The 26,011-nt window shown below is 36.5% G+C and overlaps 2 protein-coding genes across 3 annotated transcripts; one reads left to right on the forward strand and one right to left on the reverse strand.

Annotated features, from left to right (window-relative positions):
- Positions 1 to 34: 34 nt before the first annotated feature.
- On the reverse strand, positions 35 to 10,311 carry LOC132795815 (microtubule-associated protein RP/EB family member 3). 2 transcript variants are annotated; one of them, XM_060806722.1, is made up of 3 exons: positions 10,193 to 10,311; positions 1,020 to 1,173; positions 35 to 965 (listed from the first exon to the last, which is right to left on the reverse strand). In XM_060806722.1, the coding sequence occupies exon 3, from the start codon at positions 956 to 958 to the stop codon at positions 200 to 202; it is 759 nt and encodes a 252-aa protein (XP_060662705.1). In that variant the 5' UTR covers positions 959 to 965; positions 1,020 to 1,173; positions 10,193 to 10,311; the 3' UTR covers positions 35 to 199. The 2 variants fall into 2 exon arrangements, with proteins under 2 accessions (XP_060662705.1, XP_060662704.1); XM_060806721.1 differs by lacking the exon at positions 10,193 to 10,311 and adding an exon at positions 3,576 to 3,695.
- On the forward strand, positions 5,916 to 24,198 carry LOC132795814 (serine/threonine-protein kinase phg2). Its single transcript, XM_060806720.1, is given in 4 exon segments — positions 5,916 to 6,106; positions 7,692 to 8,583; positions 19,426 to 19,611; positions 23,534 to 24,198. Coding segments are annotated over 3 exon segments (1,620 nt in total). The 5' UTR covers positions 5,916 to 6,106; positions 7,692 to 7,814.
- Positions 24,199 to 26,011: the final 1,813 nt, after the last annotated feature.

Raw genomic sequence — 26,011 nt, forward strand, 5'->3', positions numbered from 1 at the left:
TATTTTACCTGAAAATGGTATAAACTAAAAATCCAAACACATTTTGTTCAGTATTCTGGGTCTTTTTACCTTACATTACTAAATATCACAATCGATTACAGAGGGTTAATTTGCATTATACATAGTCAAATTTTTTTGTGGTGAGTTTCAGCGGTGCGTAAGCATGCTCTTTGCTATGGAATGAAGCTACTATTGGCTACTACTCGATTTCGGGTAATTTAAAGATTCGGCCGTTGTCGTCGCGAATTAGTCTAGGATGAAGTCGTCCACTTGTGTCTACACTGAAGGTGGCGCGGCGCATTATATGCACCGACGACGAGGACTCCATCAATGGCGGCTCTTCCTTGGATTCCTTTTGCACTTGCCTCGTTGTTGACTTTGTGGGCATTGTTGCCTTCTCCTGTGGCACGCTTAGAGATCGGCGCTTTGGCATCAGCGTCGCCACAGGCGGAGACAACATTGGCGACGGTCCAATGGAAATTGGTACCGAATCGCGTATGTTATGCGGATTATAGTCAGGCGGCAATTGCTTGAAATTGGCCTCGTAGAAGAGACGAAACCACATGGCAAACTCGTAGTTATCCTGAAAGCGTCCCTTCACCAGCTGCTGCACATCGACCGGACAACTAGCTTCCACATTATTCAAGCTTTGCAGCAGGATGCGAAAATTGTTGATGTACTCGAATGGTTGATTGCACGTAAATTTAACGCGACGTATGCGCACAGTGCCTGGGAAAAGTATGTCCATCAGCTGGCAATACGCAGCGCCAGTGCACAGATCCTCAATCTTTGGGATGTTCGACTTCAGTGTGTGATTGATCCAGATCATAATGTCGATGCGTGACAAGATCCTCGAGTTGCGTGTAAAACTCACATTCACAGCCTTCTGGCGACGATTTCGTTGTCGTGTCGCCGTCGAGTTCGAGTTCGCTGCCGAAGCTGAGACGTTGCGACGCATCCTGAAGCTATGCGGATTTTCATTTATAATTTCTTATACATATTATCATTCTACTGCTTACCTCGTAAACCGATAAATTTGATAAGAATTGTCAGATAATGAAATATAGAGTGCGAGTGATCCAGTTTAAAATCTATTTGTTCGGTTCTTAAAATTATACTGGGGAAATTTGTATTGCTTAATGGATTGAGTATCCTTTATGCTTATAAAATACACTGCAAAATAAAATAAATTTATTGAACAACGCATAAATTTAAATGTTTACAAAAATAATAATAAAATTAATATAATAAATAAATGAAGCTTTACAAAGTAGCAAAAATATGCCCTCTACCCATTGTGAATAAAGCAAAACAATAAGGTATTAAGTTTAAATTATACCGAATTAATATACCACAAAAGTACTTAAAATATACTAAAAGCCATATTTGGAATATTGATATACTACTGCGTGCAGGATATACCATACCAGATTATCAGCTAAAGCGAATACAAAAGTAATAAGCGAATACAAAAGCGATAAGTCCAAAGATGATTTACTATCGATAGTAAAGGGTATACTAATTTATCGATAGTAAATATTTGAAATTTTTTAATAGAATGTGATATTAATATTAAGTTAAGCTAAAGTTCTCAAGTTATTACCAATCCAAAAGAGTTGACAATTATACTGATATGTCATATCAGTATTCTTTAATTTATCGATAGTAGTAACTATTTAAAAATTGTTTAAGAGAATGTGATCTTGATTAAGATATTTTTTGTATAGCTTAAGTTTGGCTAAAAGCAATGCTAAAGTTATTAGCAATCCACTTTAAAACTACGATATTTCCTATCGATATGCTTTAATTAATTTATCGATAGTAAATATTTAAAAACTTTTAGAAGAATGATATTGATGAGATTCAACACTTGCTTCTAGTGTTGAAGGATCGAAAAGTATTCTGAAAAATTGCTTATCGATAGTCAGACATCGTATAGCCGCCAAATATATACTATCGGCAATTAAATGTATTAAGGTATTAAGTTTAAAATACCAAATTAATATACCACAAAAGTACTTAAAATATACCAAAAGCCATATTTGGTATATTGATAGACTACTGCGTTCAGGATATACTATAGAGTACTAAAATATACCAGATTGTCAGCTAAAGCTTATACAAAAGTATTTCATAAATATCTTTTACAATGCGTACAAATTGTTGGAAATTATAAAAAAAAAAACTATAGTTCAATTCAATATTTTTCGATTTGCGGGTGTCGAAGTGGGCGTGTCTCAAATTTGAAACAAATTGAACAACATAACAAGTACTATTATTATAATTCATGCATTTTAAATACATTAATTTAAGACTACGCAATTGAAATACTATTAAGATAACTCATAGAAAATAGAAAACGAAAATGAAGTCAATTGCCTAAGGCAAATTCAATATCTGTTTTCTATAATAATTAATATTTACTAACATACTATTGGCATTTTTTTGGGGTAGATAAACACCGTTCACTGTTTTTATTTGAAATTTGATAACAAAATCCAAATAATTAAAATCAATGTATGCCAAAGAAGAAAATATGCGATAGCTGCCATTCGGTTGGCTCTGTGGTTGGGATTTATAATGTTGAGTTGAATGTGTGTGTGTGTGTGTGTGTGTGTGCCTTGGACAAATTCAATTGGTATTTAAACCCCTCTGGCCACAGGTGTATAATTTGTTCAGCAAACCAAGAGAAAAAACAAAACAGGAAAACAGTGAGAGAAAAAAAAGAAAGCAAGTGTATGTGTCAGGTTTAATCGCAAAGCAAATAAATTTCACAAAAATTCGACAAATGTTTATACACAGACACAGACACAGACAGTATCTTAGATAAACATGTATTTAGACAATAATGAAAATAAACATGAAATGAATTTCGAATGAACAATTTGCGGAAAGGGGGGGCAAAATGCGATTTCTAAACAACTTTATACGGTTGACCAAGCGAATTGTGCGTAGCGAATGAGCGAAAGAGAGAGAGCGAAAGAGCGAGCGAGCGAGTTGTTGCTGCAGTTGACTCGACTAAAAGCTTTTCGGCTGCACATAAACAAATGCAATTAAATTGTAAAGCCACCTTCACATCTGTTCCTCTCTCTCTTTCGTTTTGATCCCTATATATTGGTATCTCTATGGGAGGGAGCGTGGGATGGGGGCGGGGGACGGGAGCATCACCTGCCCCATAGGGCAGTTATTATTTGTTTGCTGTGCTCTGTTTGTATTTGGCTTTTATTTCTCTGTGTTCGTATTTATACATTTTAATTGATTGCATTCATGACAAAAATTCAATTTCCATTTCTACAACCCGCAATTTCAAATGGAGCAAACCTTTTGATTCGATCCTTTGTGCGATTGCCTGCCTCCCTTTCCCTTCTCTATCTACTCTATTAAACTTCTAAAAGCTTAGAAAAAAAACCAGTTATTGGAAACTCCTGCAGCGAAGCTAAAACTGATTCATTCCATGCAAATGTAATTCATATTTAATTGCTTGCAAAATATTAATAAAATTAACACAAATTTATCAATACTTTAACCCAAACTTAAGACTCCTAAACAAATGGTAATTTTTTGTTCCAACTCACCTTAAGAATGTTGCACTTGCATCGGTTTCGAATTAAAAAGAATTTTAAAAAATGTTTGAAAAAGTCTCAAACTTTTGTAAATTTTTGTGTTGCTGTTTTGTGAGTTAAGCAATGAATGAGAAAGTAAGAGAACAAAGATTTAATTTCTTTTTTTTTGACATTAGAAACTTGTTGACAAGTAGCTGTCAATTTATATCGATATACAACTAAATATAGTATATTTATAATCAATTTTGTTTCATTCCATCGAACTAATATGCCTCAGTTCGTAGGGCACAATTGGCATGTCAGTCTGCCCCTTGACCTGGAACAGGTTGTGTTCATTGTACTGCTGTTCGTCAGGCTCATTAAATGCAATGTTTTAATCACTTCAGACAGGGAGAGAGAGAGAGAGAGTGAGAGATACACATAAATAGAAAGAGACGGAAAACAGTTAAAGTGTGGAGGGCCTCAATCGAGTTGAAGTGGCCGCCACATGACGTGGCAGCTGAGAATTTGATGGAATTGAATTCAATCAAGCGTCGCAAGGAATATTCATCAAGTGGCACGTAGTAGTGTTGCGTATTCCCCTATCAACAAGGGGGCCACAACAAGGGGAAGCGATTTTTGCCATTCACTCAAAAATTCGTGTGAAATAAACCAAGCGTTGGGGCAACGTATCATGGCAAATGCGCATGGCCAGCAATGACCTAATCAATCCAAATCCAAAACCAAATCCGAATCCGAAAATTCGAATATCAAAGTGAAATAATTACAACTTGACGGCGAAAAAAAAATAAATGGCCTAAGATTCATGTGCATCATAAACAAAGCACTAAAATAGCAAACACCCTACAAAAAGCTAATCACAAACCGTTGGATATATTAGCGATTAGTCCAAAAATGATTTACTATCGATAGTAAAGGGTATGCTAATTTATCGATAGTGAATATTTGGAAATTTTTAATAGAATGTGATATTAATATTAAGTTAAGCTAAAGTTCTCAAGTTATTACCAATCCAAAAGAGTTGACAATAATACTGATATGTCAGATCAGTATTCTTTAATTTATCGATAGTAGTAACTATTTGAAAATTGAGAGATGTGATCTTGATTAAGATATTTTTTTTGTACAGCTTAAGTTTAGCTAAAAGCAATGCTAAAGTTATTACCAATCCACTTTAAACTACGATATTTCCTATCGATATGTTTTAATTAATTTATCGATAGTAAATATTTGAACATTTTTAATAGAATGTGATATTAATATTAAGTTAAGCTAAAGCTCTCAAGTTATTACCAATCCAAAAGAGTTGATAATAATACAGATATGTCATATCAATATTCTTTAATTTATCGATAGTAGTAACTATTTGAAAATTTTTTAAGAGAATGTGATCTTGATTAAGATATTTTTTTTGTACAGCTTAAGTTAAGCTAAATGCAATGCTGAAATTATTAGCAATCCACTTTAAAACTACGATAATTCCTATCGATATGTTTTTGTTCATTTATCGATAGTAAATATTTGAAAACTTTTAGAAGAATGATATTGATGAGATTCAACACTTGCTTCTGGTTCTGAAAAATTGCTTATCGATAGTCAGACATCGTATAGCCGCCAAATATATACTATCGGCAATTAAATGTACCAACGCATGTTCTACTAATAGTAAATAAGCTAATAGCTTTATTGGATTTATGTCAAACCAAAGCAAAGAACAAGTCATTCGCCTTTTGTTATATATAAAATATTAATATACTTAAAACTTGTTGTTTAATCCAACAATCGATAGTAAGTATTTGAAAACTTGTTTAATAATGGATGGACAATATGGGACAAGTTTGAACATTCTCATTTTGATGTCGATGGTTAGGAGACCTTAAGTTTAGTCTCCGAAACTTCACTTTTCGATAGTATGCATCGCTGACAAATAAATGATTAAATGTGCCAACGCATATGCAAAATGCAGCTTTAAAATCAAATAATGCTTTAATAATGCGCACACATAGCGCAGTCAAATTTTCTCGATAAAAGCGCGCAAATATATACTATGAAGAGCTCATCAAAGTTTATCTATTGTTTATGCCATAGAAGTTGATATTTATGTTGTGCTTAACACGCCATCCAACAACAACAACAACAACAACAACAGCTACAACAACAATTTGGTCCCTCTACCAACCACCAAATGCGATTTCCATCCCGTGCACCAAAGAGAAAAATACCCTGAGAGCTGAGCGAAATTTGTAACTTTCCAGTGGCCAGAAGGAATTTTTCGCTTAAAAGGGAAATTCGTTGGCGCCGGCTATAAAAGCGCGTTGGCAACGCGACGGCGGCCCACAAAGCGACGGTGAACGGCAGCGTGCAACAAGAAATACAGCGGACACAACGAAGAGCGCCAAAGCAGTAAAAATCGCAAAAAAGACGTAAATCACTAAACGCAATTTGGAAAACGGTTTTCGCTGGATATTTAACAAAAAAAATCGGTTAAATTCAAATTCGAAAAAAATAAAATTCTGCAAGCGAAAAAGTGTGTCGAGTGTTGAGTATGTTCTTTTTTTTTGTGTGTGTGTGAGTGTGTGTGTTCAAAGTGCTAGAAATGAGGTGCCACATGTGAGACAAGAGACAAGAGACGGGACAACACAACACAACACATCAACGGTACGTTGAAGAGCGACGCGTGCTTCCGGCGATATTCAGCTAGATTTCTCCCCCTCTCCTCATCACAATGTCCAGCACAGTCCACAGTCTCCCATATGAAAGGACGTCGAGCATTAGAGCCCAGCTTCGTGCTCGGCCATTTAATTGTGTCCCGCGGCGCGACGCCACAGGCGGCAAAGGGAGAACACAGCACAGAACAGAACAGAAGAGCAGATAGGACGCGGACACGGACGCGGGGTGGTAGCGCCAGAGTGGAGAGTGGACATGGCCAATGCCATAGCATGAATTTCCATTTCCATTGCTGGTTTCATTTTCATTTCGCTGCCTTCCTTCGTTTCGTTTCGTTTCGCGTTTGCCGTTTGGCGATTGAATTGAATTGAATTCGTTTCATTTCGATTGCGATTTTGCGATTGCGATTCGTTGCGATTGCTGGTAATGAAGCTAGTTGACTAGCTTCACATACGACACATAGTACATCGTGTCCATTCTCTCCTTCTTCCTTTCGATTGAGGCAACAAAACACAATAGTTAACATATTTTTTATGGCGCTGTTTTGCGTCGCCAAAGTGTCCCTCAGAGTCAGCAACAACTTCAGCCTCAAGTGCCACTTGCCACTTGCCACACGCCATTTGCCGGCAGCTCTTTCGATTCGATTGCGCGCTTCATTGGCCAGTCAATCGCCAGCAGCAGGCAGGCAGGCGGACAACACAGCACAGGAAATAAACCAAGGTTTGGGTGGGGTTGGTTGTTATATCGAGATATCGAGTGTGTTTTTGGGTTTAATGTTCCTGGTTTCGTGTGTGTGTCTTGAGTGTGTGTGTGTGTGTGTGTTTAGGCAATTGCGAACCCGCAACTAACTCAATTGTTAGGGCTTCATAACAATCGGAAATATGCGTCAATAAATGTATTGATATATTGACTGCATACTTAATGGAAAGTTTCGAGAAAACCAATTTCAATGCAGCAATGTGATAAAGTGTCTATAAAAGCAAACAAAGCAGTTGGTTTCTTTTCAGTCTAGAGTTTTCCTATGTTTTTCTATTTTTTGTGCAGCAATGTGGCAACGCTGTGCAACAAGTTGGCAGCACTGTGGCTAAGAGTGGACATTCTTCTATATAGAATATATTAAATATGGCTTAAAAGATGCAGCCACTTAACACTGCTGTCTAAAGTGGATGTTAAAGTGACTGCTATCTTTAACAAGCAGTTGAGAAAATTTGCAAAAAATGGCAAACATTTGTCTGTTAGGTATTTTTAGCCTGGTGTTGACTTTATCGAGCAAATATAGAACTGCAGCCAGAGTCTGATCTATGCTCGTTTAATCGAGCGTGTTTACCCATTTCGTCGCTCAAGCGGAATGCCAGATAAACCGCCTCGAGGCAAGCCGGGACAATGATTCATTAAAGCAATTAGCAGCCATCATGAAAATGCCCCCCACACAACAACAATTTCGACTCGCTTCTCTTGCAGGCAGCACGCAGCAGCTCAGAGAAAACCACACACCACCGACAAAAGGCAAAAAGGCAGCTGTAAAAGGGAAAAGAGGAGGAGGAAAGCGGAGGAGTCAACGCGAATAGTTGCAGGCGCGTCCAAATGCTTATTGAAATTTACGATTATGCTGCGAAATTATTAAACAATATGACCGCAACCACAGCAACAATCATTAATAATCTGACTGCCCATAAGGGAGTCGACAACAACAACGACGACGACGACGGCGAGAACAACGAGGAGGTGCCCGAGGAGGAGCAGAACCAGGAGGAGGAGGAGGCGAAGGAGGAACGTGTGGAGGATGTGGCAAATCCCAGGCGTGCCACAAATCTAACGTCCAAATTGCTGCAGGTGACCACGGGAAATATGAAAGCATTGCTCAACCACACGCTGGCAACAATGGCCGGCGAACATGGTTTCGCATTGCCCACGTTGTTGTTGCATGGCCAGCGCATTAAGCCAGCAACTGGCAACAGCAGCAGCAACGGCAACAACTATAGCAACAACAGCAGCAACTTCAGCAACAGCAGCAGCATCAGCAGCAGTAGCAACAACGATAGTCACATTAGCCATTTGAGTGGCAACAACAGCAGCTACAACAGCAGCAGCAGCAGCTTGGAGCACGAGAGCAACAGCATGTATAATGTGGGCCATCTTGGCCAACTGGGCAACCTCAGCCAGCTGAGTAATCTGAGTCAACTTGGTTTCATTGAATCCACAACGACGTCCTCGACAACAACAACGGCTGCGGCGGCGGCAACGGCAGCCATCACACATTTGCCACACGGTGCGGCAAGTACGTTTCCAGCACAGACGATGGCCACCTTCATTGCGGCCGGCAACAAGAATCGACCCATTCTCTATCCAACGGGTAAGTTTGTCAATCAATCAGACATACTCAAAGCGAAGCGATTAAAAGCCTTGGCTAAAATTTGCCTAAACTCTAAACGGAAGATTCGTTACTTGAATAAGTACTTAAAACTTAGTATAGCATAAAAACAATCTAAAACTTATATTTTTAATGAGGACTTAAAACTTAGTATAGAAAAAAAAAATATTTAATGTGGACTTAAAACTTAGCATAGAACAAAGATAGTCTTAAATCTTAAATGCATAGCTTGAAAAAGGAATTAAAAGTTAATATAATACAAAGACAATCTTAAATCTTGAATTCGTATAAAGATACGCTTAAATACTATTTTACGACAAAGATTTTACCACAACATTTTGTGACTTTAAAGGTTTGTATAGTATGAAGACAATTCCAAATCGAATCTGTTCTCAAAAAAGCAAGACGCTAGAATTCTAAAACTTGTGATCAAATTCATGTAAACATATTTCAAATATGTTCATTCTTAGGGTATAAAGACAATCCTTAAAAAAAGAATCCTTAAAAAAGAAAAGAATCATCGCAAATGGGTCAAATTTGAAAATTTGTAACTAAATTCATTTAAAGATATTTCTAAATAGAAACCATTTTGCAACAATGATATTATCACAACATTATACAAATTAAAAATTTTGTATGGTAAAAAACAATCCTAAATGAAAGTTATTTTTAGAGCAAGACGGAAGAATTCTAAAATTTTTAATTAATTCATACAAAGATATTCATACGAAATATTTTCATTTTTAAAGAGACAATCCTTAAAAAATACACCATTTAAAAAAAAGCAAATGGGGTAAGATTTAAAAATTAAAATTTGGAAACTAAATCCTTTTAAAAGGCACTCTTAAATTGAAAACTTTATGGGACGACGAATACTAAAGTTACATTACATCACCCTAAAATATTCAAATTAAGCTTTAATCTTCAAAAATGGAAAAGCATATTACAACTAAAAAATTTCCACTTCATAATGTGATATAATCCCCTATTTAATAGAATTGCAAATGTGTAAAATTTTACAATTTTAAACAGCGTCTCGACCTCAACAACCCTTTATCGCATTTTTAAAGTTTGGAATAGGTTATAATAACTTATTTACTAAAAAAAAAGTGCATAACATATTAAAGCTAAACTTCAACCATCCAAGCTAATGGATAACAATTTGAAATTGAACCTCAACCATTTAAAGTTTGAGTTCCAACATACAAAAAAAAAAAGAAACCCTTTTTACAACTATAAAAGTTACAACTTTTAAAAGGGTATTAAAACTTAATGGCTTGAAATGCAATTGCATAAAATATTTAAATGAGAAACTCAACTAAACAGGAACTATATCACAATGAAGTAAAGTACTATATTCTCAACCTCAGCCAACATAAATAAAAAGAAATCTTGACTAAAGCAATACAACTTGGCTAAAGACAAATTCTCACTTATATTGTAATTTGAAATTAAAACTCAAATAATTAGCATAATCCGACAAGAAAACTGCTTTCAAGTGGAAACATAGAAACTTTAATTGACCGTAAGAATGATAAGCTGGCTATTAAAATTTCGCGGCAGACTTAAAATAAAGTAGATTTGTTCTTACCTGAAGCTTAAGAGACTGTTGTAATCCAAAGTGGAAATAATAAAAATATATAGAGAGATGTTGAATGAATTAATAAAAAATTTGTGAAAAAGGTGAAAATATGAACGCCAACTATGATTTGAAATGATTGCTACTCACATACAATATTCTATATATATATATACATCGTCTAGATATAAATAGATTTCAATTAGGGAATTGCAATTAAAATGTTGAAACTTTGGCCCCATCAAATTCGCATGGGAATCGATGAAGAGAGCGACAGCGAGAGAGCTGTCTGTCAGCCAAGCTGTCAGCTTGTCATCAATAATGACTTAAGCAGAACTCGACGACTTCATCTCGAGTTGGATGGAGGGAAGCGAGGCAAGGGAGGCAAGGGTGACGATGCGATAATTTGGTCAGTTAATTAGAATTTGGCAATCGCCTGGCTGATTAGCACGCTCCTCACATCAATGTCAGCCGTCAAATGTTTGTCCGCTCGCTCCTTTGACCCTTCTTCCTTCAGCACAATTCATCTGCCAATAATCAAATCAACTCAACTCAACTCAACTCGACTGAGCTCAGCTCATCGCAGGCTCAACTGGGCTCAACTCAGTCGAAAAGTGGCGAGGAGAAGTCGCGTGGCATCTCCAATTAGTGGCTAATTTGCATGATGCCCCATCCGTTGGCTCATTATCCGCAATGACGCCCAATGACTTCTCCTTCTTTATTCTTTATTCTGGCTGCCAAGATTTGTATAGTACTTTTGGTCCATCGATAAGTACTGTGCTCTCCTCTGCTCTGCTGTTGTCTTTCTTTTGTGTGCAGTTTTGCCTCTGCAAATGTTCATTTCACACTCACAGTCACAAAAGTTTTGGGGAAGTAGACAAGCTGAAGAAGCCTGAAGCCAATTGGAGCTGAGCACGTGTCGTGTTTGCAAGCAAAAACATAGAACACAATGCCAAAGCACAGTACGACTTGACTAAGAAGCACAAGGAGGCAAAAAACTTATAAATGTGTTCATTCAAAGCAATTCAAATAAATAATATTTCAAATATTGAAAGAGTTGCAAAAAACAATCAAATGAAACAACATAACCTAATATAACATAACAAAACTTAACATAACATAATAACAAAGCGTAGCATAACATTCTATAACATAATATAACATAGCGTAGCATAACATTCTATAACATAACATAACATGATATTTAAAATAAAATAATTATACCATAACTGAAATTAAAAGAAAATAAAAAATAGAATAACTTTCTGTTTTGTTGAATTGATCAAAATATTTAATATATATTCTAATAATAAATCATTAAATTTTGTCTCAATGCTATAAAATTGACATAATTTAGCGAAACAATTTGCTAGAGTTTTTCTTAAAACTATATAAGTTTGTTAATACATTTTGTTTTTTTTTTTGTTATTTCTTACAACATTTGTATAGACCATTATAGTTGCATTTGACTGTAGTTGCATGGTTTTTAGCTGCATAACAAGTTGAAACGCGAAACCAGCCAATCAATTAGGCAAGACAGCTGCCTGGCTAGCTGCCTGTTTGTTCAATATTTTCCATTTGATGCAGTGTTGCCATTTAGCGAGGCTATCGCACACGTTTCAATAAGATAGATGAACCGAAAACACAGCTCGCATCGTAAACTATTCAATTATCAATTAGACGCTATTCAACTTCGTGGCTCCCATCTCTAGGAGCACGCGCTCATCTCTAGGCTGGAACTCTCACGCACAAGTTGAAAAGCCTTCGGGCCTTGTGCAGCAATTAGGCAAGTTTAAGTCGCATTAATTGCACAGATTGTGCCGGACTATAGAGTTGATTGTTTTGCCGGAGTAGAAGAATACGTATGTATGTATATGTAAAATGCGAGAAGGAGAGTGGAGAGGGGAAAGGGGCGCAGACATTTTGGCTTAGCTGCTAAAGCCAGCTGCTGACTCAGTTTGTGCCTATTAAAACCAATCCGATGTCAACGACGCGTCGTTGATATCTCTCCTCAGCCTCATCCTCATCCTTATCAGACCAACAACGACTGCGACGACGTTGTCAATGTCAGCGCTTTCAATGTCCTCCGGCTCCACTCACGCTCTCTCTCTCTCTCTCCCTCTGGAGGAATCGCGACTCGAGGGACGCGCCGCCTGACATCGAAATTCTTTTCGACAATGCCACCAAAAAAACTTGTACCCGAACATTGACAACAATCATAGTCAAAAAATTAAAGAAGTACAAAGTCAAGTGAGCTTAGCTGTGAAATACCAAATAGAAATTATTCCAAAAAAATAAAGTGTGACCAACACAACAAAAAATAGGAGGCAAAATTTATTATCAAAATAATATTATCTACTTGTAATTTCAAATTTCAAGTCAACACTTTATTATTTTATACATTTTTAACGTCTTAAACTTGGACTTAAGTTTGTTGACTAATTTTTGTAGTGAATTGTCTGAATTTTTGATTCTCTTATCAGCAAAAAGACTGACAGACCATACTTTATGACCACAGAGTTAACTTTCGCACGCACATTTTTGTTTGTCACAAACTTGTTATACCCCACAAAGTTGGTAGGTGTGACGCGTAAAAAGATTTACGAGTCAACGCATATGCGAGAGTCTAGTATAAAAATGATTGCGTAAATTCATTCAATAAAAAATGCCGAACGCTCTCTGCACTCACACTCGCACTTGCAAGTGTATGTACGCACACTAGTACGATAGTACGTGCCAAGATATTTTTGTTAAAATTCTTTACTTGGGATAGTTAACAGCATTCTTCGTACTTGCCCAAATAGTTTGCTCTTCGCAAATTCTTGGCAAACTTGGCAAAATTTCATTCACTCTCGCTGCTGTGTGTCAGCATAAATAGTTTTGCGATACCTGTCTGTTTCACCTTTAGCGGCCACTTCCTTGCTATCTTCCATTTTACAGGCGTTGGTCACACTCTGCATAGTTATTCTACCCTCTAACGGGTTGTGATGAACCACAAAGCTGCAAGGAAAAGCATACTTTGATTAGCATTGAATTCAAGTGAAATGAACCATCTCTAAAGTGGCAATCATCGTCTCGTTGTTCAATCTCTAATTGACGATAGTCACGCGCTCATCTCTAGTAGTTATTGTTGACAGGCGCTGGCAATTGATTGGCATTACTTAAACACTTACTCACTAAGTAGCTCAACACTTAACTTAGTCTACTCCTCTCTCTCTCTCTCTCTCTCTCTCTCTCTTTTTTTCTATATCTAGCTGTCTCTCTCACACAGCCTCAAGTATAGTATCTGCCCTTTGGCTGCAAAGACAACTCGTTCACTTAAACTACGCGCCTTTGGGCGCTTGTCGCAACTTTAAGCGTGTCGAACTACACAGGAAACCACGCCATCAACTGCTTCTTCTTCTTTTTTTTCTTCATCCTCCTCCAAAGCTTAACTCTACTAAAGTAGTGCTGCTTGTGGGCGTGGTCGACATTGATAAGAATGTTCTGAATTGAACCAAACTTGCTTGAAGAAGTCGCTTTGCGTGCCAAACTCTCAAATTCTTAATACCCTATAATACGTTAACAATTGTAATTGTGCTTTCTAACCATGTGAACTCAGGTTGTGATTAAATTATATTCATAAAATTTGGTACAACGACTGCTTATGTCGAAAGATAACAAATAATCTTGTTTGCCCTTCTACATGTCGCTTTATTCTTAATACCCTATAATATGTACCATGTGAACTCAGCCTATGTTTGAGCTGTATTCATGAAATTTGGTACAACGAAAGCTTATAACATACAATCTAATTTATGTTCTTATAGTGCGCTAAAATATGTAATATCCTATAATATGTACCATGTGAACTCAGCATATGATTAAGTTATATTCATGAAACTTGGTACAGCGATTGCTTATGTCGAAAGATAACGAATAATCTTTTTTGGACTTCTACATGTCGCTTTATTCTTAATACTCTATAATATGTATCATGTAAACTCAGCTTTTGATTAAGTAATATTCGTGAAATTTGGTACAGCGATTGCTTATGTCGAAAGATAACAAATAATCTTGTTTGCCCTTCTACATGTCGCTTTATTCTTAATACCCTATAATATGTACCATGTGAACTCAGCCTATGTTTGAGTTGTATTCATGAAACTTGGTACAGCAATTATTTATGCCTACAACTGAGTTATAATTCTTAATCTAGTCCAATATCGTTCATTGTGTACATTTGAAGAAGTTTCAAGAACAAAATATGTACCTAATATGTGAACTCGCTGAAGTTCAGTTCATGTAACTTGCTTCGGAAAATTATCTTAAAGATATATATTGTTCAAATGTGAAGCTCACTTTTCGATACAATTACAAGGCTATGGCATATTGAAGGAAAAATTCGATGTTAAATAAATGAATCAAATCAATTGAATTCTCTTTTTAACCAATTTCACTTGGCAATTATATTTTGTTTGCAGGGTACTTAAAAGGCAGCGACTTTAAGGTGATTTTTTCTTCTTATTTTGCCTTTGTTATGTGTTGCTGTCGACTGCCTCCTTTGTAGCGCATTCCTGAGTTGACTTCAAATATGCAAACATTCAATTTCGATTGCCGCAGAGGGGATAAAGTAAGTGCGGGAAGGGAAATGAGAGAGAGAGACAGAGAGAGCGCGCATTATTTTTATTGTATTTATTGAATATTTCGAGCATCAAACGCGTTCGCCTGATGACTCAGCTTGAATTACAGATAGCGATTGTGTGAGTGGTGGAAAGGGGGTGTGGCATTCAGAGAATGACAGCAGGAGAAGGGGGTGGAAGAGGGAGGGGAGTGCTGTGACTCCAAAGTTAAAGAAGCAGAGACAAGTGCGGCGGCCTTCGAAAAACATGCTCAAAGGGACAAGAAGATGTTGTCGTTGTTGTTGTTGTTGTTGCTGCTTGTTGTGTTGTTGTCTTCTGCTGGCTGCTGTCGCCTCCCCTTCTAACTTTTCACCCCTCTCGTCCAACTGTTAGCCGTCAATTTGTGTAAATTTGAACTGTCACTTTGAAGGCGTTAATTGGATTCAATAATGTCAAGCAGCGAGCTGCGTCAACAGTTGGCAGCACCAACTGCAGCAGCATCTTCTTTCCCTCTCCTCTCGTTCTTATGCTCATCCTCACCCTCCTCTTCGTCTTCGTCCTTGCTACAAATTTTCCTCTCCATCGTCTGCTGTTTTCTGCCCCGTTAGCAATCGCAAATCCGTTTCTAACCTTCCCACACTACTTTGGCCATGTTTGCCAAGCTAAATTTAGGACACAACAACTACAACAGCAACAGCAGCGACGACAACAACATTTTGGTGGCCCCCTTTTTCGGATTTTTGTGGCTTAGGCATGGGGGCGTGGCACTTGCCCACTTTGAGCTAAGGCATAATTGCGCTGTGGGTGTAACAGCAAATGGCAACACTACAATTCTCATCGCATCGCAGTACACTGCAAGAAAAACTCTGGCATCAAACCTTATTTAAAGTCCACACACAAATTGCTGTCACAATTTTAAGCCTTTGACTCACAGTTAGCAAATACAGACTTCTCTTTGCAAAGTTTCATCTTGTCAACTTTCAAACTGAGCAAATAGCAATGAGACAAGCAACAAACAAATAAACACATAACTTAGTTTACAAGTACTCAAAATACAAATAATGTTCTTAATATATTACAACATTGAAGTAACTTTTGATGAACTGCTTTTCACCATATTTCAAATTACTATCATCACATTTTTTTACAATTACTGCACACATTTAATTTCAACTATAAATTAATGCATTTATTTATTTTCAATTTACTTATACTTTTAATATAATAAGGTATAATAAGTACAGATACTTTTTTTCGAGTCGAAAGCCCCAGCAGCCAGTACTTTCTTCTCTATTAAATGCTAGATTTAATATAATAACATAAAAAATAAATAAATATATATATTCTATTATTAATTGTAGTTTATCTTAAGCAATTTTTTGGTTCATATATAGTATTTTTTGTATATTAAAAGTATTTTACATTAAGCACATATTTTTTTAATATTCTTTATTATTATGTATTTTTTTGTCTACTTTTATTTTGCAGCTTAACTTATTTCTTTATTAAATAAATGAATGCATTTCTTCACATTAACATTTTTTGCACTTACTCATTTAATAAATAAATTAAGGCACATTATACGTTGACTTAAATGACTTATTAATTAAGTAAATAAAATGAGTGAAAAACATTTGTATTAATATTTATTATACGATAAATGAACGTGGATGCATGAATTTGATATTCGTATTTATTGAATGAATTATTGAGTATTTCAACCACATAGTTGTTGGCCATTTATTTATTATTTATAAAGTCATGCGTAAATTTTGCTGAAATTCATTCCATAAATAAACAATAATTGCTGACAGTGTTTTGTGGCCGTGTCAGCTGGCAGTCAACTCTAGTTACACAAGAGAAGTGCGCCATAAGTAAAACGCCCACATACATATTTAATAAGTACATCGTGCACATAAATACACTTGTATACATTTATATATGTATGTACTATATATATACTATATAGAGTAGGAGAAAGATCTGCTGTGTTTTCTGTGTCTGCCTTATCGACGACCATCGACCTTAATGCAAATGTTCTTCGTCCGGTAAATTGTTGCTATTGTTGGTTGGTCCTGTTGACTTCTCTGGGTTCTCGTGATAAACACAATGACAAATTGAAACACGCGTTTTGTGTTTTGCGTTCGGCCGATAAGCATCGACTGGACACTGAAACTCTGAAATGCTTTCAAGTGGCCTTCGAGTGCTTCAAGTGTGCAAGTGCTCTCCTCTACCCTACACAGCAGCAGCAGCAACAGCAGCAGCAGCCGCTGAATCATTAAGATAAAACAACAAAATAAAGTGAAATGAAATGAAATGAAAGCGGTTGAAAGCAGGTTGCAAACACGCTACACGCGACCGGATGAAAATGAAATTAAAAAACAACAACAGCAACAACAACAACAAACGCAACTGAAAGGGAAATGCAAAGTAAAAGATGTGAAAGCGAGAGACGCTTCGTCATTTTTTCTTCCTCTTTTTTTTTTTTGTTGGCCAAAATGCCTTTTTGCTGCCCCAGATAAGCAGGTTGCCCTTTGTCCACCCTTCCTCCCTACCTACCCTCCCTCCCCGCTCTCACCGTCTCACTCACACTCCAATTTGCTGGCTGTCAGCGTAAATAAGTGTTGCCTACATTTGGGGGCACATCATGCAAATGAACCCGCAAAAAGATGAGCCTCAAATTATGAGCCTCACAACAAAACACAATCAATTTCTCCGCTTGCCTACTTTATAATGTGTGTGTGTGCGTGTTTGGCTGTGTGTGTGTGTGTGTGTGTGTGTTAAGCACATGAATAAATAATCTGCAGCTTATTTTTGCCGCGAAAACAATGCGTAAATCGTTTGGCGTTTGGTCTCTGACCGCGGCAATTAGCTAACAACATACACACACACACACACACAGGCCCACACAAAAAAAGGCTTAACATAAATGGCAAAGTCTGCTTTTAGGCGTTTAACATTCATGGCACCGCCTGTTTTAAAATGGACACAATTGCGTAAGGCGCCATTTTTGAAGCGGCTCATAAATGAGCTATTCTTTTCATTTTTTTTTTGTTTTGCGCAGTTACTTAACGACTTGGAGACACCTTGTAGTCTTTGTTTTTTTTTTTTATTCAAAGAAATAAATTAAAAGTTCTAAATACAAATGTACAAAATTCCAAATATGAAAGTAGTTCAATAAATAGGCAATAAAAATTGCTCTAAAAAAAACTTAGTTTATTTATTTTTATTAATTAAAATTTAAATTCCCTTAAAGTAAGGAAAACTGAATTAGAAAAGTTTTATATAATTTATTTTTAGGAATTATTTTATTTTATTATTACATATTGATACAGCTGAAAACTTAATGTGAGCAAAACTTTCACAAATTTTACCGCAAAAGTGTTGCTCACATTAAGTTTGCAGCTGTATAAACAAGTTTTATGTTTTTTTACCCGTCTTAAAAGGTAGTTTAAGTCATGTCGGCTTCAAAAAACAGGTTTATTAACTTGTGTTCATTAGTATATTTCATTTTGCTCTTGTTAAGTAAATAGTAAAGAACTTGTTGTTCTCCAGTGGCAGCTAAATAAAACAAGTAAGAAAGTTACAGTCGAGTGTGCTCGACTGTGAGATACCCGCTACCCATTTTTAATAAAGGCAAAATATTGCGGTATTATTTTCAAAGTATACCGAAAATGCTAAAAAAAAAAAATACTAAAAATATACCAAATGGTATTTTTGGTATATCGATATAGTACACCATTCAAAATATACCATAGACGGCACAATGTACCAGATTGTCGGCCAAAGCGACTCAGACCCCTAGTAAGTAGGCGTTTTTGCCCATACAAAAGTATTTCTTTAATAACTTCCACAATTTTTATCTGATTGCAACCAAATTTTCAGGAATCATAACTACTATACTAGTTATTGCATATACCAATTCGCAACTCTAGCTTTAAAATTACGCTTATTATTCGATTTTTTGCGAGGGCGGAAGTGGGCGTGGCAAAAATTTGAAACAAACTTGATCTGCGTGCAAACATAACAAATGCTGTCGAACAAAAATTATAGCTCTATCTCTTATAGTCTCTGAGATCCAGTGTTTCATACGGACGGACGGACAGACGGACATGGCTAGATCGTCTCGGCTGTTGACGCTGATCAAGAATATATACACTTTATAGGGCCGGCACAAAGTTATAATACCCTTCCACCCTATGAGTAGCGGTTATAAATATAAGAAATACACTTGGAGAATTTCATTAAAGTTAATCGTATTAAAGTTGTTTTATTTAATCAATTATGCTCTTTGTCATGCAAAACATGTTAGCTGTTATTCAGTGAGCAGATACCCTGTAATTGCAATGAATTGTTGCCAAAAATAAAATAATTTAAGAATTTGTAAAGATTCTAAACTAAATAAATAAATTAAAGACATTAGTCAATTGGATAATACTTTAATTAGTCTCGAAATAATTTCCTTAAGCTACCATAATTTAAATAATGTATTTCAAGAAATGTGCTTCCGCTTTTTTCAACTTTTTAAACGATTTTTAGACACGATTAAGTTGCATTAAATCTAAAATTATATAGAATATATTATGCAGATTAGTGTGAACATCACGATTAATTTGACTTTCTCTTTGACTTTTCTCTTTGCAGTTTCACCCGAATCGATTGTCATACCAATTGTTTCGTGCATCTTTGGCTTTCCCATTCTGGCCCTGATCGTCATCTGCTGCCTGCGTCGTCGGGCCAAATTGGCGAGGGAGCGGGACAGACGACGCAACTATGATATGCAGGACCATGCTGTCAGCCTGGTCAGATTTAGTCCAATTCATAGGCTTAGTGAGTTTGAATGTTGTAACGTGTGTACGAAAAAATATCACACCTTTAACTAATTGTCACAAGCGAAAGCTTTCTTTCGAAAATACCCTTGCAAAAGTGTGAATTTATTTATTAAATTTCTCATTATAATTATTTGTTATTTATCGGTAAAGCATTCCGAACTTTTCGAATTATATACATAGTATCTGAATGATAAGCTAAGCTAAGCGATATCCAAAAAGCAGAGTTGAATATTCGAATTGTTTCTCTCTATCTTCCAAGATTATTTAATTTTTTTAACAGTTTTCTGATATCAATATGGCAACTTAATCTAGCTTTAAAGTTACATAAAATACCTATCAATAAATTGATAAATTAATTATGATTACAATATTTGAGATTTCTCTAGCATTTTACATTAATTTCTTTACCTTTTGCAAGGGTAAATAACACTCATCACTTATCACTTTTGATCTAGTTTCTTATGTCGAGTGGTTTAATTGCATTTTTCTACTACCTTTTTACAATTAATAAGCAACTAAATATAGTTTTATTTCTCTACATAATATTCACCTATGCATCGCCCTCTCTCTCTCTCTCTCTCTGTCACTTTGGCACCCCTCTCTCTCTCTCTTTCTCTCACACACGCATACTTCATTTAATTTAAAACTTAGTAAAATTCGAACACACATAGTTAAATTTCATAGTTCAACTTTAATAATCTGTATGTGTGTGCGTGCCATTTTATCCGTAGTCATTATGCATATATTTTATAGTCTTTACTCGACATTACCAAAAGCGTGCAGACCTCGCACTCCTCTCCTCTCCTCTCCCCATCCCTCTCCCTCTCAAAGCCCCGTCACTTCGTTTCCCTTTTGTGCGGTGTTGGTAATTTTGTAATTTGCCACGCTTTGTTTTCCTGCATAAATTGCATTTTATACTGTCACACACACTCGCACACACACACACACACACCTGAGCGTGAGTCTCTCGCTACCCGCATGCAAAATTGTGTTGCCTGCTTTTTGGCGCACAATTTAAATGCATAACCAAAATATGCACACACACACACACACACATACAAACATAAGTGATAACGAACTTCGTTCTCAACTTTAGCTTCGCTTTGACTCTTCAAATCGGCAAAAATTCCATTTTCAAAGTCATGTTCTGCTTTCCCTTTTCACATCTGAAATTCAGCTGGGTTTTTTTTGTTTTTGTTTGTTTTTTGTTGTTTTGGCTGCCACATTTTTGGCAACTTTGTCGCCTTTGATATGCTGTGTTTGCTTTGTGCGCTTACCTAAACGTAATACCGATATCCAACAATTGATATACCAAAATTCCAAGCATATTTCGCATCTCTCAACTCACAGCGCGCAGCGGGAGCGATTTTAATATTGAGAGTGGAGTGTTGTTGTGGAGTGTGTGGCATAAAATTGTGAATAAAAATTTCACTTTTTCAAAGCAATCAAATTTAAATGCAAAAGCTGTCACAGCAAAACGTAGTGGGGTAGGTGTAAAGAAAGAATGTGATCGACGCAGAGATACGCTGTAAGCGATGAGGTGGAGAAAGATGTACTTAATATGGAGGAGTATAGAAAATATTGAAAGCAAGCGCTCTTTTCGATGTGTAAGACGAGCTTTTACTTTCTTCCTTTCTTACTTCTCTAACTAAATCTATATCTCTGTCTCTCAATTGTCTTTCTTTCTTTGGCTCTCTCTTGCTCTGCCTTTTCATTTACTATTTCGTTTGATGAAGAAAAGGAAGAGGATGAAGGAAAGGATCAGAGATAGAGAATCAGTTCATATTGCTTTTCTCTAAGCTTTGGTCTCCAATTCTCACTCTCTCTCTCAATTTCTCTCGCTCAATCTCTATCCGTTGTCACTCCTTTCTTTACTTCATAAGTCTTTCTATGTTTTCCTTAATATTTTTCTGAAATGGATCCAAATCTGTGTCTCTCTCTCTATATTTCTTCCTTTTCGTAGCTCTCTTTATTTTATTAGTTGCCTTTTGGTCCTTCGTCTTCTCAGCTCTCAATATAATTCTGGATCAATCTGGTCAGTTTCTAATTCTCTATCTTTCTCTCTCTCTTGCTCAATCTCTATCTGTTGTCACTCCTTTCTTTACTTCATAAGTCTTTCTACATGTTTCTTAATATTTTTCTCTCTCTATGTTCATCCATTTCGTAGCTCTCTTCGCCTTCTCAGCTCTCAATCTTTACTATTCGTTTTGCTTTTCTCTAAACTTCTGTTTCTCTCTCTCTCTCTCTCTCTCTTGGTCAATCTCTATCCACCCTCACTCTTTTATTTACGTCTAAAATAGGTGAGAGAAAAGATTTACTCTTTTCTCCCTCTCTCTTTTCTTCGATATATTTCCCACCTTATCGCTCTGTTTCTCTCTAAAATTGATGCCCTCAATAGCCAGCTATACCCTGTTTTAGCTCGTCATTGAAAAGGGTATCACATGAGGGCAAAGCTAGCAAAAGAAGTAAAGAAAGAAAAGTCCAAGTTGAAGTTGAGTGCCTGCTGTGACTGTTGTTGTTGCTGTTGTTGGTGTTGTGCGAGTTGTATGCCACACAGTGGCAGCCACTCAATGAAAGTGAGCGTCATCCACACACACACACACCTACACACACATACGTAACGAGATATTCATGCTGTTTTGCATGTGTCAAGCACAGCAGGAGCAGCTGCTGCCTGCCAGCCTGCATTTTCATTTGCATTGCATACCTTTGGGCGCTTGCCCTCGTTTTGCATGCAACAACAGCAACATTCAGAATTGTAAACAAAAAAAAAAAAGAAAAGCAGGTAGAATGCGAGGAGTAAACCTCTTTTTTATTCCCCCACTTTTCTGTTGATGACTATAAATTTCATATTCAGTGTTTGGTTAACTTGCAGCATGCGGGCTCTGCCACTTCAACAGTCCAGACGGACGGACAGACAGACAGTCAGCCAGATGTGTCCCTCGCAATGTTAATGATAACAATAATGATGATGATGATGATGATGATAGTCATGATGATGAGTGCGTTGTCGTGTTGTCAGCGACACGTTAACGCATCGCATGACAAACCGCACCAAAAACGAAAAAAAAAACTCACACATTTTGTTTTTCTTACATTTTCATCATTTTTTGCTGCGTGCGAAATTTTTCGCTGCCCTTCTCTTTAGTAATTTTTTGTGCATACATTTTTGAAAAACAATTACGCTCTCTGCACAGTGGGTAGGTTTGCATAAAAGTGTTGCCTACTTTTCGCGGCAACTGCTAATAACAGCATAAGTTGCTCAGAGATCTGCTCTTAACAGTCGATCATTCTGTTAAGAGAAACTGGCAATTAGCAGCATAGCTTACACGACGCCTGCTGTTAACAGTCTAACAGAGGTCTGCTGTTAGCAGTCGTTTGTGCTGGTAACTGTCTGTAGCTAAACTGATAAATATTACCATGAAGATTAGCATTAACAGTCATTGTCCCGCATTAACATTACAATGTATTCTCAATAAATTAGCTGCTTGTTTAGCCTGATTTTTAAACGCAAATAAAATAGAGTTATTACGCACATTACAGCGACATCGGCTAAAGGGTTTGTTAATACTTACAAGTTAGCTAACAGTGGCACCCGCTGTTAAAATAACCAATTCATCACACACTTGTTGCCCACTGTGCGTTGAACTATAGGCGGGAGGAAAGCACAAAAAGGGGGCGTGTCTCTGCACGCACGTCTTAAGATTCACATAAAATTTCGACTCCACTTCGTTCGCATCGCACGTTTTCAATTTGTTTTCCTCGCATTGTGTTTTGTTTTTCTTTTTCTTTTTGTTTTTGTCCTTCCTTATATATTTCCCTTATTTTGTTTTTTTTTCAGTTTTGTCATTCCACTTCTCTTGCCGCTGGTTATTTGTGGCAATTTGTAACATAATTTATTTATGCCTTACTCTCCACAGATTACCGATCGTCGCGAGCTATCAGTCTACGTCCTGAACGAAGCCTAAGTCAGGGCTTTACATCGCTGGAGCTGGACACGGTGCTGGAGGAGCGCTGCAGCGATGTGGAGCAAACGCAGACCGAAATCCTAAATGCCGAATCGCCCATGGACACCAATTCCTCCTACAAGATGTCCTTCTCCTCAAGCTAACAGTTAGCACACGCACAACAACAACAGCAGCAGCAGCAGCAACAGTTGCAGCAGCAGCCAACAATCGAGACCCTGAAGGAGCTCAAAGAGGAGTCGTCAAAGTTGTCGCCTCGCTTCACGCCGCCGCTTCGCAAAGCGGGCAGCATGCGGGAAGCGGATCCTGCAGCGTTGGCCAAACGACGCAGTCGCCTCCAGGAGTTGCGCGCCAGCAGCAGCAGCGGCTGCGGTGGCGGTGGCAATCAAGCTAGTGAAGCAGCCATCGCCTTTGGCGTCAGCAAACGCGAATCGAAGCGTCGACAACATGGCTTCAACTCCGCTTCCGGCTCCGGTTCCGTTTCGGCGATGCGCAAATCACAATCTCTGGATGCTGATGGCGGTGGCGAAAGCTATTCGCTGGCCAGCATTCAGTCGCCATTGTGGGTGACGCTGACGAATGCGCGCACCATCGAGGAGCTTGCCCAGCAGAAGCTGTAACGAGTCGTTTATTGCTGCTCACATTGTTCATCTTGTTGTTTGTTGTTAAATGTGTTAAGATGGCTTCCCCGCCGCCGCATCCAAATGGTTTTTCTCTAAATGTAGCTCAAAACACGTTCATCCTGTAAATGTTACAAGTAAAATAAACAAAACATAATAATAATAATTACACCGCAAGAAAAACAAATTGAATCTAATGACCAACCAAGTAGTCCAAAAATAAAAGCCAAACTGCAGTAAAATCAACCATTTGCCAAGTGTTTTCTTCTATTTCCTTTCCAGTCATTCCATATCTCTGTTAAACTAACAGCGAAGAAGTGTAACATTGACTTAACATTTGACTGTTATAGCAATGTTAAATATTTAAAATACTTTACAACAAATGTGCTGAAAATTACAGTCAACTAAATCATTTAATTTCGTTTCCAGTAAAAATTATGCTGTTAAATAAACAGCGTAAAAACGTAACATTAAATTAACAGTTGACTGTTATTGCTATGTTAAGTATTCGGAAATACTCCATAATAATGAATATTGGCTGACAATTGCAGTCAACTAAAGCTTTTTGTTTCGTTTCCAGTGAAAATACTGCTGTTAAATAAACAGCGTAAAAACGTAACATTAACTTAACAGTTGACTGTTATGGCTGTGTTAAATATACTCCAGAATAATGAATATTGTGCTGACAATTGCAGTCAATTAAAGCCCTTGATTTAGGTTTGGTTAATGCACAACTTAAAAACGGTATTTTTATATATGGTTTATTTTTGTTTTTATTTAAATTATCTTGTATATGTAATAAGAGCTTAAAATACAAATTTAATTTCATTATCAAAATACATTGTTATACAATTTCCTTAGTAATTTTTTTTTTTTGCTTTTTTTCTTACATTTTGATACAGATCTTTAGTTGCTTCTTTTATTTTCATTTTCATCGTTTCTCATTTCTTTCGTGTCTTTTATTATTATATTTTCGCTTTGTTTAGCTTATGTAATTATATAATTAGTTTAGCTTTTCTTTTATACTTGCACACCGCATTTCACTTTATATATTTTTAATATTAATTAATAGAAAAAAATACTAACAAAAAGAAGAGGTCGTCATGGACATGTCCATTATTGTATACAATATATATCTATATATATTTATATGTAGATTAAAGTTCTACATATACAGCTGTAGTATTCATATAATACACACAATTAATTCAATTCAATTCAATTAAAAAAAAAACATTAATAAACGAATCATACAAAAATGAGAATATATATTTTTTTATAGTTATAGAAATTTGAAAATAATTCAATTTCAGTTTTCCAATAGAAATACCAATAGGAATATTAGAGGCTTGTGTTCCCAGATCCAAAAAGCGAATAAAACTGAAAACAGTTTGCATATGAAAAACGAAAATCATAAAGAATTCTAGAAATCAAAATAATAAACAGCAAACAATTCAATTTTTGTGCGCATTTACGGAACTCGGAACACGCTTGACAAAGGATAGAAGAACATAAAAACAAATTGTGTATAGATGAATATAAAAAAATAATAATAATAATATAAAATAAACTGAAAAAATGTTTTTACAATTAAACTACTAAATTGCAAACAGGTCTCGTCTGTGTGTTGGGTGTGTGGTTGGGTTGGAGGTGTATTTATGTGCGTGTTGATATGTGTGTGTTCGTGTGTGTGTGTGTGTGTGGTCCGAGGCCTGAGCAAATTGGATGCCATCATTTATGCAAACGCTTTTCAAACATGATTGACATAGATCATTTCTATTTAATTTTGCAAAATCTCTATTCTCACTTCATT

Source organism: Drosophila nasuta, chromosome X, assembly GCF_023558535.2.
Source record: "Drosophila nasuta strain 15112-1781.00 chromosome X, ASM2355853v1, whole genome shotgun sequence".
Lineage (NCBI taxonomy): Eukaryota > Metazoa > Arthropoda > Insecta > Diptera > Drosophilidae > Drosophila > Drosophila nasuta.

Excerpts from the sequence above, each read along its gene's own strand:
- LOC132795815 (XM_060806722.1), bottom strand. The coding sequence starts at position 958 with ATGCGTCGCAACGTCTCAGCTTCGGCAGCGAACTCGAACTCGACGGCG.